Source organism: Sceloporus undulatus, chromosome 5 (genome assembly GCF_019175285.1).
Source record: "Sceloporus undulatus isolate JIND9_A2432 ecotype Alabama chromosome 5, SceUnd_v1.1, whole genome shotgun sequence".
NCBI classification, from domain to species: domain Eukaryota; kingdom Metazoa; phylum Chordata; class Lepidosauria; order Squamata; family Phrynosomatidae; genus Sceloporus; species Sceloporus undulatus.
Window position 1 is genome coordinate 11,024,755 of NC_056526.1, and position 18,223 is coordinate 11,042,977.

At 43.1% G+C, this 18,223-nt stretch overlaps 2 protein-coding genes and 1 long non-coding RNA gene across 3 annotated transcripts in view; 1 reads left to right on the plus strand and 2 right to left on the minus strand.

The window, feature by feature from the left end:
• LOC121931826 overlaps positions 1-11,265 on the minus strand; it is a 54,522-nt gene extending 43,257 nt beyond the window's left edge. The window contains exon 1 of the long non-coding RNA XR_006104217.1: positions 11,158-11,265. This is a non-coding gene — a long non-coding RNA (uncharacterized LOC121931826). The remainder of the gene's footprint in view (positions 1-11,157) is intronic.
• USP6NL (USP6 N-terminal like) overlaps positions 1-18,223 on the minus strand; it is a 681,049-nt gene that overhangs the window by 160,314 nt on the left and 502,512 nt on the right. The gene's annotated exons all lie outside the window — the stretch shown is intronic.
• ECHDC3 (enoyl-CoA hydratase domain containing 3) overlaps positions 17,555-18,223 on the plus strand; it is a 21,240-nt gene continuing 20,571 nt past the window's right edge. Inside the window, exon 1 of the mRNA XM_042467643.1 lies at positions 17,555-17,863. Coding sequence (XP_042323577.1) covers positions 17,606-17,863 — 258 coding nt within the window. The 5' untranslated portion in view covers positions 17,555-17,605. The remainder of the gene's footprint in view (positions 17,864-18,223) is intronic.

Sequence of the window (18,223 nt, forward strand, 5' to 3'; positions counted from 1 at the left end):
AGCCCAATATCATGCTGGATTTTAGTTATGGAACATTTGTCCAGTTTTGTGCTCAAGAAAAATGTCCTCTAGTTGCAAAAGAAAGCTATATAACTGGTGTGGAATCTATCTTGGGACTTTCCAGGGCTGGCTCCATATCCAAAGCACAAAACAAAGATAACATGCTATTTGCAGGAGCCAATTAACTCAACACCATGGTAATGAAGGCATGAGTCCTTCATGTTGTGTGTGGTGGAAACAGCTCTATTTCTGGTGATTAAAAAACACAGTCCCTTAGTATCACAAGATATGATAGTCATGAGAGATTTCTCCACATATTCCTGCCGTACAGGGATGAGCAACTGCATGGGAACTGGGGGCTAGCAACCAATTCCTCCCCAGGGTCCCCCAATGGGCAACATATAGCCCCACAACAAGTCCAAATACACCTGTTTTCCTCTGCAGTCTCTCTTAAGATGGCAATTGGAAGTGAGTTCTCACATGGCTTCCTGAAACCATTTTGAGGGGGAGTGCAGATGAAAAATTGTATTTGAGAGTAATATAGGATCCTGAGATGCTTATGGAAATGGGAGAAACAATGTTTTCCCATATTTGGAGGGTGTTGTGTTGTGTATGGTTTGGGCACAAAAAGTGCCTGAAAATCCCAATTTATTTTAACTGAGGGTCCCAAATCTTATAAAAATTTAAGGGGTTTGGAGGACTGGTGTGGGACTTCAGAAGAAGTGGGGTCCAAGAGACACATGTCAGTTCCTACCCATGCCACTGTAAAAGTATCTGCCACTTGAAGAGGAAACGTTTAGGACTAGTGGCAGCAAAGTCAGGAAGGATTTCTCTGGAGCTAAACTGGGTATCTAGAAGCAAATCTAGACAAGGAAAGCAAGGTTCTGGTTAGTGCCCTACCCACTTCTCAGCCCAAGAGAAGCTCCAACTCGAGAATCCTGTACTTCCTAATAAGTCCTCCCCTATATTTTATATGCAACATCTATGTGTACATATTTCTACTGCACCTGAAATAGTAGATGGTGCTTATGTAATTTTGGAACCTGGCCATTTGTGAAGGGGTCAGTTTGTGTGGCAAAGCAGCACTTTACCTACTGCCTAGGGAACAATGAGTTTCTCAAAAAACATGGATGTTGGCTATGTCTGGTTTATGCCAGGAGTAGGCATACAGGTACATTATAGATATTCTAGACTACATATCCTATAAACCTTGATGGGGCCATGGTACTACATGGTACTATGATGGGCCCATGGTACTACAAAACATCTAAAGCTGTCAAGTTGCTTTCCCCGGCTTATGCAATCACATGTAGGAGAAATGAAATAACCCTTTTGATGTAGCACTCACAAAACAGAGTGGGAGGCTTGTCAAGACTGATAGCATAGCAATCAAAACACAGCATATTGCTTAATCAGTGACAGAAACACTATGTATAAATTTACTTGATTATAATGATGATCTTTTCACTTGACCAATGCCCTCCAAAGGCAACTTTCATTGCTGTCAACTATTTACTATGCTAATTGCCATCATTACATGATTGGCTTGCTGTTGCAGCAAAGTGTCTCCAGCAGAATCAATCTGTTTCCTACAGGATGCTCTGCCCAGGAGCATGCTACAAGTTCAGTACACACCTGCAGCTTATCCTGTGTCTCTACTCAGAGGGATCCACATCAGTTTCCCCACCCCATGTCATGTAGCACAGAAACACATCTGTTTGGTTCCTGGAAGCAGGCTTCCAATGGTCTACTCATAGCTGCTTCATATATAAGGCAACGGCTTTCAAACCGAGCTTTGTGGGAGACATACTAAGAAATCCTCAATGAGATGATCAAAAACAGCAGATAACATAACTTTTTATATTCTCAATGAGAAAACAGAAATTACAAATATCCTTAAAAGACAACTTTGTGCCCATTATTTATCTGTATTGAGAGCGCAGAACATGACAAATTCATGGGCTCTGTCAGTGAAGCACTGACATAAATGGTCAATGTCTTGCATGACGTAAATCTGTCAAAGAGGAGACTGTCTATTTATCACTTACATCTACTTTTGCCATGATGAAGCATCCCTAAAACAGAGGCTTCAAATTTGTTCTTCAAGCCTCAGAAAATGCATTTAGAAAGCATTTGGAGGATGTCTCACCATTTCCCCTAGACCACAAGAAAACTGGGTCAGAAAATATATTTACGTATGTATACAAAATCTGTAGCACAGACACTTTCAAGGGCAGTACTTTAACAACTGGGAACTCCTTGCATTCCAAATAGCATCTCCTCCACTCTGACATAAATCACGTATGTTTGCCTTGGGTGTTCCATTTACCAATTTGCACTACACTTCAATGGCAGTCAACTCAGAAGTTAGGCTCCTTGACTTCAGTGAGGTTGACTGCAAGATAAGCAGGTCAAGGAGTACAACCTAAGTGAGGTAAAGTGAGACCTTAGAGATAGAAAATAAGGACTTTATGCAGCTTGGGCTCAAATCCCACCTCAGCCATTAGTTTAAGGATCTCTGCTTTCAGAAAAATGAACAGAACAGTGGCATACTTTACAGGCCATGAGATGATGTAAATAAGAAAATATTAAATACATATGATATGAAGTAGTAGTACTAATAATAATAATAAAGTTTATTTATATTTCGCACCTCTCCCAAGGATCGAGGCGGGATTACATCAATAAAATAATACACTAATACAAATACAATTGACAAAACACTAATACTGAATTTACCACATTCCTATTAGTTCTCTAAAAAACAGTTCCTCGGTAGCCAATAATCACAGTCGAGAGTGGAACATCATCATAAGCTTTTATATGGATAAGCCCGCCGGAAGAGATCCATTTTGAGTGCCTCCTTAAAGGCCTCATTCCTCCACATTTGTGGCTTTGGCATTTGGAGATTTGATTATTCACAGATTAATATGTTCTCTCTAGGTATAGCTAGGTGATCCAGAGCAACCCTATGGTCAACTTTAACCAACAGTCACACTGAAGGACTTAAGAGATTCCTAGAGAAAACGCTCCACTAGGCATTTGTAGCTTCCCCAGCACAATTCTATGGTCAATGTCTGTCAGATGTTGAGCAGAGTTACACTGGAGGACCTAGATGTTCCTAAAGAGGTGTTCTCTCAGGTAAAACATAGTGTTTTTGTTATTTGTGGTTTTTCCACATTCATGGGGGTACTGTGCCCCTGACCCCAGTGAATGTGGAGGAATGAGTGCACTACAAAGTCCACAAAACCTCAGTCTGGGATTTTTAAAAAAATTAGTCTTCCATTGCTCTTCAGCCAATGTTCAATGTACAGGAGAGATAATGAAAATGATAAGAAATCAGCCGGGACAGACTTACTCATCAATTCCTTCAAGTCTACATGGAATACAGTATCAGAGGAGGACTAGAGAAATGCATTTTAGACAAGGAATCTCAGCTCCTGAGATAATTCTGCTGTTTCAGTGAGTAGTGTTTTATGGGGTTTTTTTAACATTTTAAATATTAAATCACATAATTAATAATAATAATATGAGTTACCTGTTTTAATATTGTAATAGTTTAATTTTATTTTAATTCTCACTTTTGCATGTTTTAAATTGTACTGTTCTTTTAAATTACAAGTTGCTCTGAGTTTCAATTTTGAGACAATAGCAGGATATTAACCATCATCACCACCACCTTGAATACACTGTCAAAAAGGTGATATAGAAATGTAACAAGTACTGTAAATCACATTTTTGGAAGTGTTCCCAACCACTACTTCCTTTACTTGAAGGCACACAACATACTGCTTAAAATGCAGCAGACATTCAGATACTAGGACTTATAATGGTTTATGTATTACTGTATACACATAGGTTTAAGTGACACACTGATTATGCTCTGGACTTTGCCTCCACAGCTGCATATGCACTACAGAAATAATCCAGTTTGACACCACTAACTGGCACGGTTCAATGTTCTGGAATTCTGGAAATTGTCGTTTGCTGTGGCACCTGAGCTCTCTGCCACAGAAAGCTAAATCTCTCTCAAACCTACAGATGGCAGAATTCCATTGCATTGAGCCATAGCAGTTAAAGTGGTGTCCAACTAGAATATTTGTGTAATGTGGATGCAACCCATATGAGGTTAAATCCAAAAATCTCTACAACAGAGGAGTTTTTTCTATAGCAGCGTTGCTCCTATGGAATTTCAAGGAAATCACACTAAAGAAATAATCCAGTTTGAGACCACTTTAACTAACCTGGCTCAGTGCTAGGGAATCCTGGGAATTGTAGTTTACTGTGGCACTAGAGCTCTCTGCCACAGAAGGCTAAAGGTCTCACAAGACTACTGTTCCCAGAATTCCCTAGCACTGAGCCAGGGCAGTTAAAGCAGTCTCAAATGGGATTATTTCTGCAGTGTGTTTTAGACCTTGAAGGTGTCAGATGACCATTAGGCTTCAAATATTTTAACACTGTCTACAGCATTTTTGACAAAATCTTGTCAACAACAGTTTACTTCCTGCAATTTACAAATACTGGTACAGTGCCTTTATGGTTGACTATAATTTTTCCCCTGCTAGGTGTTCTTAAGTTGATACTTGCCAGAAATATGTGCATGGTTGGTGTGTGTATGTGTGTGTTTTAAGTGGGAAAGCACTGGAAAGCTTACTAAAAACAGAGTAACATACTTACTATAAGGCAGGGCTTTTCCATAACAAACTATGGGAATCAATACAAGTGTAGCAACAGCATAAGCTGGGATCTGCTACCAGAAACAGAGGATTTTCAAGAGTGTTAACATGACAAGAAATTATTCAACAACACTACTAGGCTTCAGATATTAACATGCAACTGAGATACATAAACTGAAACTGTTTATCTAAAGCCCAGGTAACCACAGCAAATTCATATTGCAACACTTACCTAAAGGCTACTTTATGAATCCAGCAGAAATAAGATGTGAAGCTTTGCCAAAATTACAGAAGTTCCCTGAATATGTAAAGTCGAAAGCTTTCCGGCCGGCATCCATAGTTTTTTGTGGATTTTTCAGGCTACATGGCCATGTTCTAGAAGAGTTTATTCCTGATGTTTCTCTGAAAACGCCAGCCATAGATGCTGGGGAAACTTCAGGAATAAACTCTTCCAGAACACTGCCACATAGCCCAAAAAACCCACCAAAAAACCATGCCCTGAATAGTTTTTCGATCTAAAGCTCTCCCAGCACTTTCAACACTAGCATGCTGGAGAGATGGCTTCAGCTAAGGCCACTGTCAGCACCCAGTATCCTTGGGCAGCTGCCAGGGTCTTTATAGGACTTTCTGCTTACTAGACTTTGAGAATGTTACCTTTTTTGGACTCTGACTCCCAGTATCCACAAAGGCCATGCTAGCTCAGACTCCGGGAACTGCAGTCCAGAAAAGTAACTTTGCTAAGTTCTGACACCGCCACTGCCTCCAATGATATTCAGGTGTCTGGTCTGTGAACTGTTATCTATTTGTAATTTAGATCCCAGCCACCAATGGTAAGACAGAAATGAGAGTCAGCTTGTGCAGAAGCAGCTGATCAGAGACTACTTGGCCAGTGAAGGGGTTTTAAACTTGGAGGCAGCATTGTTTGGGCTGGTATTTCTCTGAAGGTGCCAGCCACAGATGCTGGCAAAACATCAGGAATAAACTCTTCCAGAACATGGCCACGTAGCCCGAAAAACCCACAAAAAAACTAACTTCTGTATTTCTACATGAAATGAAGTGTCCTCCTCAGACACCACAATAGAACAACCATATATGCAACCCATCTGGGTATAATGTAACACAACGAAGCTTTATCATGAGTTCTGCTGAACCTCTATACAGTGGACCCTTGGTATCTGCTGTGGTTTGATTTCAGGATCCCCTCTGGATACCGATATCTGTGGATGCTCAAATCCCATTAAATACAATTGCAGAGATATATGGTGTCCCTCACATGCAAGGGCACAATCAAGGTTTGCTTTTTGAAACATATATATTTTTATTAATATTTTCAACCCATGGATGCTTGAATCCATGGATATGGAGGGCTGACTGTAATGAAGTCTATACTTGATGTGTATGTAAAGCATTTACCATGAAGTCTAGCCACCACTGACCTACAGCCAAAGAAATAATGTATATACTTGACTATAAGTCGACCTCATGTATAAGTTGAGGGTAGGTTTTGGGACCAAAATGATGGATTTTGATATGACCCGTGTATAGATCGAGGATAAAACATGGTGGTATGTGACAATGGACCTAAAAGATGAAGCAAGGAAAACAATGCCAAACAACTTACAAAATTCCAGCAGGCACAACTGTGTACCCATCCTAAAGGCTGGATGGATGAGAGTATAAAGGGGAGGTCAATGCTTCCAGGACAGATTGTGCTTTTGCTTTTCACCAAGGAATCGTTCCTTTTTTTAATAAGATTTAAAATGCAGTACTTACATTGACCTGTGGATAAGTCAACTCAGGTTTTTGGGGTCAATTTTTTGCCTCAAATTTCTAGACTTATACATGAGTATATACAGTAATCTGCTCTCCTGATAACTCCTATCAGCACCCTGCAGCCCTCGATCATGTTTTTATCAGACACCACCCAACACCTGCATCCGTATTTATACCACCATGTCTTCCCTGAACTGTAATTTTAAGACAGACATGATAAGTGTTGTAAGACTTCCAGCTAAATTATACGATGCTCAAAATGTGCTCAATGGAAAGCTCTGGCTCCTATAGTTATAGTTATTAGAAAGTCCATTCTAATTACAACTCCACCCAATATGAAGACAGGTGCTATTTTAGGATGGGTGCTGATTCTTTGCAAGCAGTAGCTTCAACAGGAACAGCAGTGTACATTCTCATACCTCTAACCACTAAGGAGTTTATCAGACAAGGGAAATTGGAAGTATAATCCAATGGCAATCTGAACACAATCATGGGGTTTAACGTTATTGTGTGATAACCCACTACACCCAAATTCAGGCAATGGCATGCTATTTTCAGGCAATGGGAAGCCAGTTCGAATACAATGAGCATTCACATAATTTCGCTAAACTAGCGACTTTACGTGAATGCGTTCTGGCCCCACTTTCTTTTCATTCGAAATTAAGAGAAATTCCTCACATGTGATAAACTCCTAAGATGCTATGATGCCTTTTTAATCATTTTCTTACTTTACGCATAATAAAATCACAGCACCTCCACAGTATATTCACCACAATAAGTTAACTTTAAACAGGAAAGCTAGATTCTGCAACCTGTATAAACTGTGCAAACAAAATGAAAAAGCTGAGCCATTTTGCATAACCATTTGTACTGTGGGACCCATTAACCCACCCCTGCATACAATATAGTGTGAACTAAAGCCCTGCCTTTTCACCACTGGAAATCTAATTTGGCAACCTCTTCTGAGGCTGACCCAGGAGGAGCCTGTGCTTTCAAGCATTACTTTCAGAACTAGGCTAGCAAACTGCCTTTTCTTTAAAAGAAAAAAACTACAGTTCAGGCGAATTTAGATTCTTTCAGGCTAGTAGACTTTGCAGCAGGTAGCCTACCTGGGGACTTAAAAAGAGGTAAGGAATAAGGAGTCTTGCAAAACCTTTAAGACTACGGTAACCTATTTATTTCAGCAGAAGTTTTCAATGCCTATAGCCCTATTCAGATCCATGCCACAGATTTGTTACACTAGCTCTGGGCATAATCATCTCTGCCTGAAAAGCCATAAAAGAAATAGCAGGCAGCACTTTCTCCTGAACAACAACAACAACAACTGCTCTGTTCTGACTTAATTCCAGTTTGCTTCATATCTATTTAATTTCTTCTACACAAATATGGCATTGCTACAGTTTTGTATCTCAAAAATCCTCCCCAGAATAAACCCTAACCATGAATCAGTATGGAGACATCTCTGTAAAACAAGACCTTTTCTGCTGCCTCCAGTTCAATTTTGAGACAGTGAGTTAGACAAACAACCTGCAGGAAAACAGTACAAAACTTAGGGGGTGGGATCTGTGCCACTCTGTTAGCCCTTCATTTTTTCCATCTTGGTAACCCAAGAAATGCCCCAGCTTACTGCAAAAGCAAATAACTTCCTACGATTTAATAACCTTTCCTGACATGCTGACAAATGAGAAAAGGAGTAGAAGAAACACAGATCAAATATTTGCAGGGACACTCCCTCTTCCTCATTCACAGTTTCAGTGTATTTACACATCAAAGAGTCATTCAGCAATCCGCTTCCAGTGGTTACTGGTTTGGAGGTAAAAATGAGAAATGTATCAGGTTTTCACAACTATCATTTAACTTACTATTCAAATAAATGAATGCCTGCTCTAAAAACTGCAATACAGTACTACCTTATGTCCCAATCTTATGTAAGTGCACTCAACAGCAAATCAAACGAATCTCAATTGAGTTTAACCATTCTCAAGAAAAAACACCTACGACTCCAGCCGTGTTTTGGAGCAATTATGTCAAATTTTGTACCTTCTGAATAATGCAGGACCAAGCTAAAAGAGCTCTTTGTGAAACTTTACAAAAGGCAATTCAGTTCCACCTCTGCACAATATAAGACACAATCCAGCTGGCTTGATCTGATCAATTTGGGTCCAAAACACACTGCAGAAATAATCCTGTTTGAGACCACTTTAACTGCCCTGGCTCAATGCTAGGGAATTCTGGGATCTGTAGTTTTTGAGACACTGAGCCTTCTCTGTCAGAGAGCTCTGGTGCTACAATAAACTACAATTCCCAGGACTCCCTAGCACTAAGCTAGGGCAGTTAAAGCGGCCTCAGTCCAGATTATTTCTGCAGTGTGTTTTGGACCCAGGTTTCAGGGACTAGTCTAAACTTTAAACAAAGAAAATCGTCCTGAACTTATGGGACTTGTAAGAGGATACAGCGTGTCTCTCAGATCAGACACTTAGTCAATAGTAAACAGTAATTTCAGACCCTTCCAAGGAAATAACTATTCAGTTTTAACAACCAGTTCTTCACAGCTTCATATCTTAATTCTGCTTAAAGCATTTTGACAATCAGTAACCATGCAATGGGTGGAGAAGCCGAGTAGCACTGGAAAGACTTTTGACCATGTCGTAAAGTGCGTTGTCCTCTTACAATACTCCTCCACAAGTCTACCAGGCTGTGTCACCCACACACTTTGTGCAGAGTCTTTTGTACCCAGAGTCGGACTCTCCTTTTTCTGCCTTACACTCCTACATGAATACATGGCCAAGAAATCCAGGGCAGTAACATGAGGCTATGAACTCATTATTACCAGCCTTTTTCTTTCCCAAGAGTTTCATAGCAGGAGAAAAACAGTTCCACATTTTTGTCCCATTGCAGCAGCACAAAAAGTTTAGTGGGACTTCTTCATTCCTCTGCAAGCTCTGGAAACAAGGCAAGGAGAGTCTCTAACCCACTACAATGCTGTCATCACCAAGAGTGGATTCAGAGACTTCCACAACTTTTCACAAATCTCTACTAACCCACTGCAATGCTGTCGCCACCAAGGGAGGGTTAAGAAGCTTTCACACGTTTTTATAAATCCCCACATTATCAGTGGGACACATTCCAGGGCACACACTTCCTCCAAGCGCCATACGATGCCACACCTTGTCGCACCTGGAGCCCTATGCCTGCTCACCTTGGATTGAAGCAAAACAGATCCATCTCACCACTTTTAAAAACAATGGGACTTACCCCTGAGCAAACACCCAAAGATAGGAGTGGGGCTGCAAGTCTAGCAGAAGCTGGGATGGTTTGGGGTTTTTTTTTTGGGGGGGGGGTTAAAACCTTATTTTTCCTGCATCCATTCCACACCTTCAATTCAAGGTCCCTTGCAAAAACTTCACCTTTCCACCTGCCCAACCACACACCCACTTCTGGGAGACCATTGTGGGAGTCCCTCAAAATCCCAGACCCTCCCCACCCTCCAAGTGTCTTTTAGTCCCCCTTTACCTTCCCCCAGAAAAAGAAATTGCTTTATTCCCACACCACACATTCAGGAGAGACCCCCCCCAAAAAAAATAGGGGGGATGTCTGTTACTCATCCCACCATACAAAAAGGGCCCTGACCCTCACTCCCTCGACCCACTTTCAATTCAAGCTCCCTTTGCAAAACTATCTTCCTACCCATCTCCCAGCTTTGGGAGCCCATTTTGAGAGCCCCTTGTTTGTTGTCTATTAAAATCTCACTCCCCACCACCACTTTCAGCAAAGGCCCTGAACCCCTTCCCTCAATCCACCTTCAATTCAAGCTCTCTTTGCAAAACTTCCCTTCACCTTCCCACACACACACAATTTTGGGAGACCATTTGGGGAAGTCCAGCCATGTGGGAGGGGAGGTCTCTGATTCCTCCCACCACAGAAAATAGAGACCCTGACCTCCTTCCCTCAACCCACTTTCAACCCAAGCTATCTTTCCAAAACCATCTTCCTACCTACCTACCCACCCACCCCCAGCCCCCCATTCTGGGAAGCCATTTTGAGAGGCCCAGCAATGGAGGGTGGCAAGTCTCTTGCTCACCCCACCATACAAAAAAGGGGTCCTGACCCACCTTCAATTCAAGCTCCCTTTGCAAAACCTTCCCACCCACCCTGAACCCCCCATTTTGGGAGACCATTTTGAGAGGCCCTGCAATTGTGGGGAGGGGGCAGTGCCTTCTTCATCCCCACCAGACAATAAAGAGCCCCTGACCCCTTCCCCACCCCCAAAATAGCCAACCCACCATGAGTCCAGCCAGGAGCGCCTCCCCTTTGTCTCCCACACTGAGAGGGTCCCTCCAGGCGCCCCCCACAAGGGCAGAAAGGGGAGGTCCCTGGTCCCAGCCCCCAAACCCCACGCCTTCCTAACACAAGAGGGGAGGTCCCAGCTCCATCGGCACGCCTATTGCCTCCAAGCCCCTGGGGAGGAAGAACGGACCCTCTCTCCAATTATAGCCCCCTTTTGCTTTCCTCCCCCCGTTTAGACTTAGAATGAGCCCTCCCGGCCACCCCCATTTCGAGAAAGAGAAATGGTACGTCCCGCCCACCCCCGTTTAAGGAATGGAATGGCCCGAGAGCCCCTTTCGCTCCCTGGATGGAAGGGTCCATTAGTGAGGGTCCGGGGGGTGCCCTCTCCCTCTCCTCTTCCTTTCTCTCTCTGCCCTCTTACCTCGGCTCCTTCAGGGGCCTCGCTCTACTTCTCCTCCTTCCTCCTCCTCCTCCTCCTCCTCTTCCCAGCTTTACTGCCCGGGACATTGGCCTCCAACCAGGAAGTGGCCCGGTGTGACACCTACTCCTCGCTGCCATGGCAACGCTGCCCCCGCCCGCCGCCGCCGCGTTCCGAGTCGGGACACAGGCCGAGCAAGAGGAGCAGCCGCCTCTCTCCCAAGCTCATGCCGGGCCAAGGCGATGCATAGGGCGCTCCCAGGACGGGCGCCATCTTGAGCCTAGAACGAGGCTGCGACGGAGCCCGACGGGGGACATGGGGCTTCCGAAACCGCGGAGGAACATGCTTCCTCCTCCATCAAAGGGCTGTATAGGGCTTTCTCAGGAGCGCCGCCATTTCGGGGCGAGAACGAGGCCAGGCTCCGCCCACTCGGCTTCAGAGGAAGGGCAGCTATTCTTAGGCTCAAGGGCTGGTTTTAGGTTCTGCTTAAGGCAGCGCCTCAGGATTGCTGAGTTTACAACAGCAACCAGGATATATATGTGTGTGTGTGTGTACATATATATATAGACACACACATACTTCCACCAGATATTACAAGATATATAAGTACAAACAAATATGTATACACACACACATAGATATAGATATATACACACACTTCCTCCAGATATTATAAGATATATATATAAGTACAAACATATAGATATATACTTCCACCAGATGTTAGAAGATATATAAGTACAAACGTGTGTGTACACACACACAAACATATACTGTATATATACTTCCACCAGATATTACAAAATATCATGTAAGTACACACACACACATATATATATATCCACCAGATACTACAAAATATCATGTATGTGTGTCCTTCTTTTGCCCCCTCCCTCCCTCCCTTCCGCAGCTGTTTTTGGCTCCTGAGCCAGGGGATGCCCCTGTTAACCACACTCTGATGTTCCTTGGCCTCATGTCTCCCAGTTTTCTTCTGTGAAATGCTGGGGAATATACTAGATCGCAGCTCCACTTCTGCCTTGCCTGAGTCTATACAACCCTGGCCCAAAACACACTGCAGGAATAACCCAGTTTCAGACTGCTTCAACTGCCCTGACTCCATGCGAGAGAATCCAGGGACTGTAATTTTTTGTGGTGCCAGAGCAATCTCACAGAGAAGGCTAAACTAAGTCTCACAAAACGACAGTTCCCAGAATCCCCTAACACTGAGCCAGGGCAGTGAAAGCGGTGCCAAGGTGGATTATTTCTGCAGTGTGTTTTGGGCAACTGACATTAACTCTGGGCCTTCCTAAAAAGACTTCTCACATCCCTCTTTGGAGATGCCAGGAACAGGACCTGGGGCTTGCATGCAAATCATGCACTGAACCACTGAACTAAAGCACTTCCCTTCATTCATGAGCCACACTTTGAATCCCTGCTGCCTAGTCCTATGAAGCTATATACCCACACAAGACAAGATAGTACTTTCTAATTGCATGTTTTGGTACCTCACTTGTGCTTTCGAGTTTGTATTTCAGGAAATCTGCCTTGTAGCTTGAGAAAACCTGCAGTTTTTCTATATGGTTTAGGATTCTTGTGCATAGTAAGTGCTTGCTTGTTTCCTATTGTATCTGCCTGCTGGATAGTGCTCCTTGTTGTTGTTGTATTTGTGTGCCTTCAAGCCATTTCCTACTTATGTTGACCCAAAGGCAACCCCATTAGTATTGTGTTTTCCGTGGCAAGAGTTCAGAGGGGGTTTGCCTTTGTCTTCCTCTGAGGCTGAGAGAGTGTGACTGGCCCAAAGACACCCAGTGGGTTTCCACGGCTGAGAAGGGAATTCAAACCCTAGTCTCCAAAATCATCGTCTGACGCACAAACCACTACACAGGGTTGGCTCTCATTGTGCTTCTACACAACACTTTCTCCTTGTAACGAGGTCTGAGCATTATTTTTCCTCATTCTGTTAAATGTTTCTCCAATTTAAAGTTGCTTCTGACATTTTGAGTCTCTTAACCCAATGCTGGTCAAGAGAAATTCTAAGAGTTATGGTTCAAAAAACTAACTTTTCCAAGGCAGCTTTTGCTTAGAAATGCAATGTTCAGTTCCCTTGATCTGGGCCACTGTTCTTGTTAGTTCCTGCCTTCTGAATCCATTTTGAATGAAGGCTGTCAGATGGCCTCTCTTGACTAGCTGATAAAAAAGCTATTTCTGTCAATACAGACATCCTCCATCTCAGTGCCACCTGCTGCCCCCATTTTCCAATTATCCCTTTTCTCCTGGCATTGTCTGCATTAACCCACCTGCCTCCTTTCCCTTCTTCCCTCCCCTCTGAGATCTCTGCTTCACACAATCTCTCATTTCTACATTCTTTTCAATGTCTCAGTAGAGTTCAGTTCTACAGCGTAAGTGAAATCTAAAGCCAATGGTAAGATATAGCAGAGTCAGAAAGAAGGGATGCGATTCCATGCTGGGACAGGTAAAAGAAGCTTACAGAATCAATAAATAAAGAAAGAAGCAGAGGGATAGCTCAATCTTTGCCTTTATTTATTTAAGAATACACACACATATTGCCATTAACTAAATACCATTTTAGAGCAACCAGCAATGAAAAGTAAGCAAACATTATCTAGAGGGTTAAAAGCAGATCTTGGTACAAAATTGGGTATTTTATAAAGCCCTGGAAATTGGAGGGAAAATGTTTGCTTAGTCCAGAATAAAAATGTATGACAGCACCAGAATAACCTCTTAAGAATCCAATAGCATTAGGCTGAAGCTCTATCTAATCCAGGGTTATGGTCACACAGGCTGCATCTGCACTGCAGAAATAATCCAGTTTGACACCACTTTAGCTGCCATTGTTCATTGCTATGGAATTCTGAGAACTGTAGTTTTATGAGACATTTAGCCTTCTCTGTCAGGGAGCCCTAGTGCCACAACAAACAACAATTTAGCAACTAGAGAGATCTTGCAGCTCCTTTGAGATTCTGGCCTGTTACAGACTGCCAAAAGAAAGCTGCTTCAGGTCTCTTTGGAGGTATGCTGTTTAAATGATGCATGCACCCTAAGAATCCAGAAGCTGCACCAAAGCTGCCCTCCAGTGCTTAGGAAAGGAGTGTGGCTTTGGCGCGACCTCCGGACTCTTAGGACCCATACATCATTTAAATAGCATACCTCCAAAGAGACCCGAAGCAGCTTTATTTTGGCAGTCTGTAACAGGCCTAAGTGAAAGAAAGAAGCTGATAGCAGGAGCTTTTGTAGACTTAAATCTACTTCCTGAGATGCATTAGACTTAAGTAGACTTAAATCTACAAAAGCTTGTGCTACCAACTTCTTTCTTTCAGTTAGTCTCAAAGGTGCTACAAGATCTCTCTACAAACTAACACTGCTATATCTTTGAATCCAATTTGGCAAGTTATACCTGTTTTTTTCATTAACAAGATAGCGGCCAATGTATGTAAAGTGAAGTTCATGCTCTCAATGAAGAACCCCCGTGTTTTGTCTAAATACAGGCCAGTGTTTCTTGGAACAATCAGAATATGTTCAACATTTTGTCTGTTTCTAAATATGTTATATATAAAATATGTTTTTTATAATGGGAAGAGCTGAACAATATATACCAACAAGTTTGTCTGCTGTAGCATACCTTCCAAAAATTCACAGATGACAGGATACATGTGGCCAAGCAACATCAGTGTGTGGTCAAGATGGCAAAAGTTGTTATTGGGGAAGGACACATAGCCAGGGGAGGCTATAACAGGTTACTTTTGCATGAGTTTAATGGGAAGGGCAAATTTTGTCCCTGCTTAGACTTGAACTTATTTTGCAGACATTGAACTAAGCAAGGATAAAGGAGGACAGTGGGAGGAGGAGAGAGAAATTGAGACATTTTAAAAGCATTTGAAAAAGTGGGACAAAGGATTAATCATGAACGTCTTTATCAAACAGGGACAGTTGAAGAGTATGGTATTGATAGCCTATTGCAGCTAGGGATGGGGTGAAAGTAAAACTGATCCTTCCTGGTGTATGAAAAAGAGCAAATACAGGCACATCAGAGGTCTATAAGGCTACTATTCTCTGCCCAAATACTCAGGAATAAATGCCACTGGACTCAAATGGGATGTGCTTCTGTGTAGCCATGTACTGAGATGCACTCTAAATGTAGCTGGAAAAGAAAGCGAGAAGAAAAGCCCTAAAGAGGGAAATATCACACGCTGAGCAACATCTTGTTTCCTTTGGCTAAGAGTGAAGTCTTCTTTACAGTCTGTAGCAAAACAGTGAAAGAGAAACTCCTTTGGACTTTGTGGGTTCATGAATCAGTGGGAACTGAACCTGTATAACAGAAAGAAGACTCTCGCCCTCTGGGCAAAACCTTTGGCACATTTCTCCATGTGGCCCAACTCCTGACTGCAACGGAAACATAAGGGAATGGTGCGGGAAGTCAGCTCCGACTTATTATACCGAGTCTCGATTAGATCACTATCAGGTTCGCATTTATTTGTGGCCTAGTTCTCACAGCAGCAACACAAGAAGCCATTCTGGTCTGTTAGGTAGGGAAGGCTAGCATGCTTAAAATACTCCTGTATGCCAGAGAGAGAAAAGGGACTGTCGGGGAGAAGAGTTGAAACCTAGCCTTCTCCCTGATATGCTAGCTTTTTATGTGCAAGGCTGTGGATTGTATGCTTGTTGTTGTTGCGGGCCTACAAGTAATTTCTGACTTATGGTGACTCTAAGGCTGCATCCACACTGGAGAAATAGCCCGGTTTGGCACCGCTTTTAAGTATCCTGGCTCAAGGCTATGGAATTCTGGGAGTTGGAGTTTGTTGTGGGCCCTGAGCAGAGGCTGAGAGCATGTGGCTTGCACACTGGGTTTAATTGCCGAACTGGGAATCGAACCCTGGTCTCCACAGTTGTAGTCCAATACCCAAACCACTATGCCACACTGTCTCCAAATGAATGAATATATACATAAATAAGACCTACCAGCTGTTTGAATTCCTCCTGTCAAAAAAGAGAGAAAGAAGTCTACTTCTGCAGACCTTTCAATTTCCTAAATTCTGTTCATCCCCTTTTGTGGGTCTTTACAGTCATTTTGGTTCCATAAGGATTGACACTCATGCCCAAACATTGGCAATGCATGCTAACTGGTGGAATCTGCAAGTAAATTCAACATAGAAACCAAAACACATGGTGGGCAATAAATACTGCACTACTTATCAGGTTTGTTTTCTAGACAGGCTTTAGAAGGATGCTTTGCCCTCCCCCCCCCCTTTCCAAACTGAGAGAGAAAAGATTGGCAGCAGAATGGCATCTCTTAATCTCTGCATATCAAGAATGCACTGTTTAATTTCCATTGCTTATTCAATGTTCCCTTTGGAAACAAATAGAAACGGCAGACTGCTTGGCAGGATGTTTCTCTATCTGATCACACAGCTGTGCTGCATCTGTCTATCAACCTTTCAGGAGGGCAGTGATAGGTGATGATTTAATATGGATGGAAAGACAGTGGCATTTCCAGGTAATCTTAGCCAATATAGTGGGATTGATAGGAGAGTAACTGCTATTTAGGGGAGATGTGTTACCAAAGCTGGTCCCCCCAGTACTGCAAACATTTCCCCTAAATATTAAGGGGTAGCTGTGTTGGCCATTAACAAATCCAAACAAAAATCCATCAGTGATACCTTTATTGGCCAACCAAAATACACAATTATTTTTTCCTCCTGTTTGGTTTGTAACATCTTGCTTAATGAAGAAGCCCATGGAGCTTTGAAAGCTTGCAACAAGTACATTGTGTATTTCGGTTGGTCAATAGAAGTATCACTGATGGTTTTCCCTAAATATTTAGCTGATAATGATGATAATAATAATAATAATGCATCCAACAGTTTTACCTGACGAGTATATATGGTCTTGTGCTGCATGTTTCAATGGCTGCATCCGACCACACTGCAGAAATAATCCAGTTTCAGATTGCTTTAACTGGCTCAATGCCCAGCTTATTTGCAGAGTTATATGAAAAACCAAGCAAGCAGCATTGTACAGTCGGCCTTCCTTCTCCGTGGATGTTTTACCCACCTATTCAAGCATCCACAGCTTGGAAATGTTATTTTAAAAAGTATAAATGCCAAACTGCAAACCTTGATTTTTCATTTTGTATAAGGGACACCATTTTGCGCTGCCATTATATTTAATGGGACTTCAGCATCCACGGATTTCGTTATCCAGAGGGATCCTGGAACCAAACCCCAGCGGATAAAGAGGTCCTACATACCTGTACATTGGGGGGGCGGAGATTTCAAGTAATAGCCGCTAGGCGGCGGCAGCGAGCAGAGCCTTATATGTAGCTTCCGCCCTTTGCTGAAAAGGGAGCTTTCAAGTAACAGCCGCCTGGCACCACTAGGCGGCAGCAGCGAGCAGCGCCTTCTGAGAGTCCCTTGCCTTTGCTGGAAAGGGAGCCATGGCTGCTACTGTTGCAGCTTCTTGCAGGAAGCTTTGGAGGCCCAAGAGGGGTCTGCCCCTTCTCTGGATCCTCCGAGGGGCTTCTGCCAGCAGCATCGGAGACCCCAGGGCCCCCGGAGAGCAGCAGCCAAAGGCAGCAGCAGCTGGAGGAGAGGAAAGACTCACTCGCATGTGGCAAAGGGATGGCATCAGGTGGGGGGCAGAGAAAGACCTGGCAGGAGGGCAAAGGGGCTCTCTCCCCAATCTTGGCTTCCCTTGACATTCCCCCCCCGAGATTCATTTCCTCCCCTTCTTATATTTCCAGATTTCCAGTCCAACAACACTGTGCCTAATGTTGCAGAGCTTAGAAAAGACTGCAACTCCCAGAATCCCCTGCCCAGCATGGCCCCTTTTTGGCCTTTCTCGATTATCCCTGGCTCTTATTGGCAAAGTCCTTTTTTGGAATTCCAGAATCCCCCAGCCAACATGGCTGCATTCTGGCCTCTGTCCAATCAGCAGAACCTGGGAAAGTTTCCTTTTTGAACTACAAATCCCAGAACAGGATTGCTGTTTTCAGGCCTCTCTCCATGCAGTAGCCCTAATTTGCAAAGTCCATTGTTGGACTACAGTTCCCAGA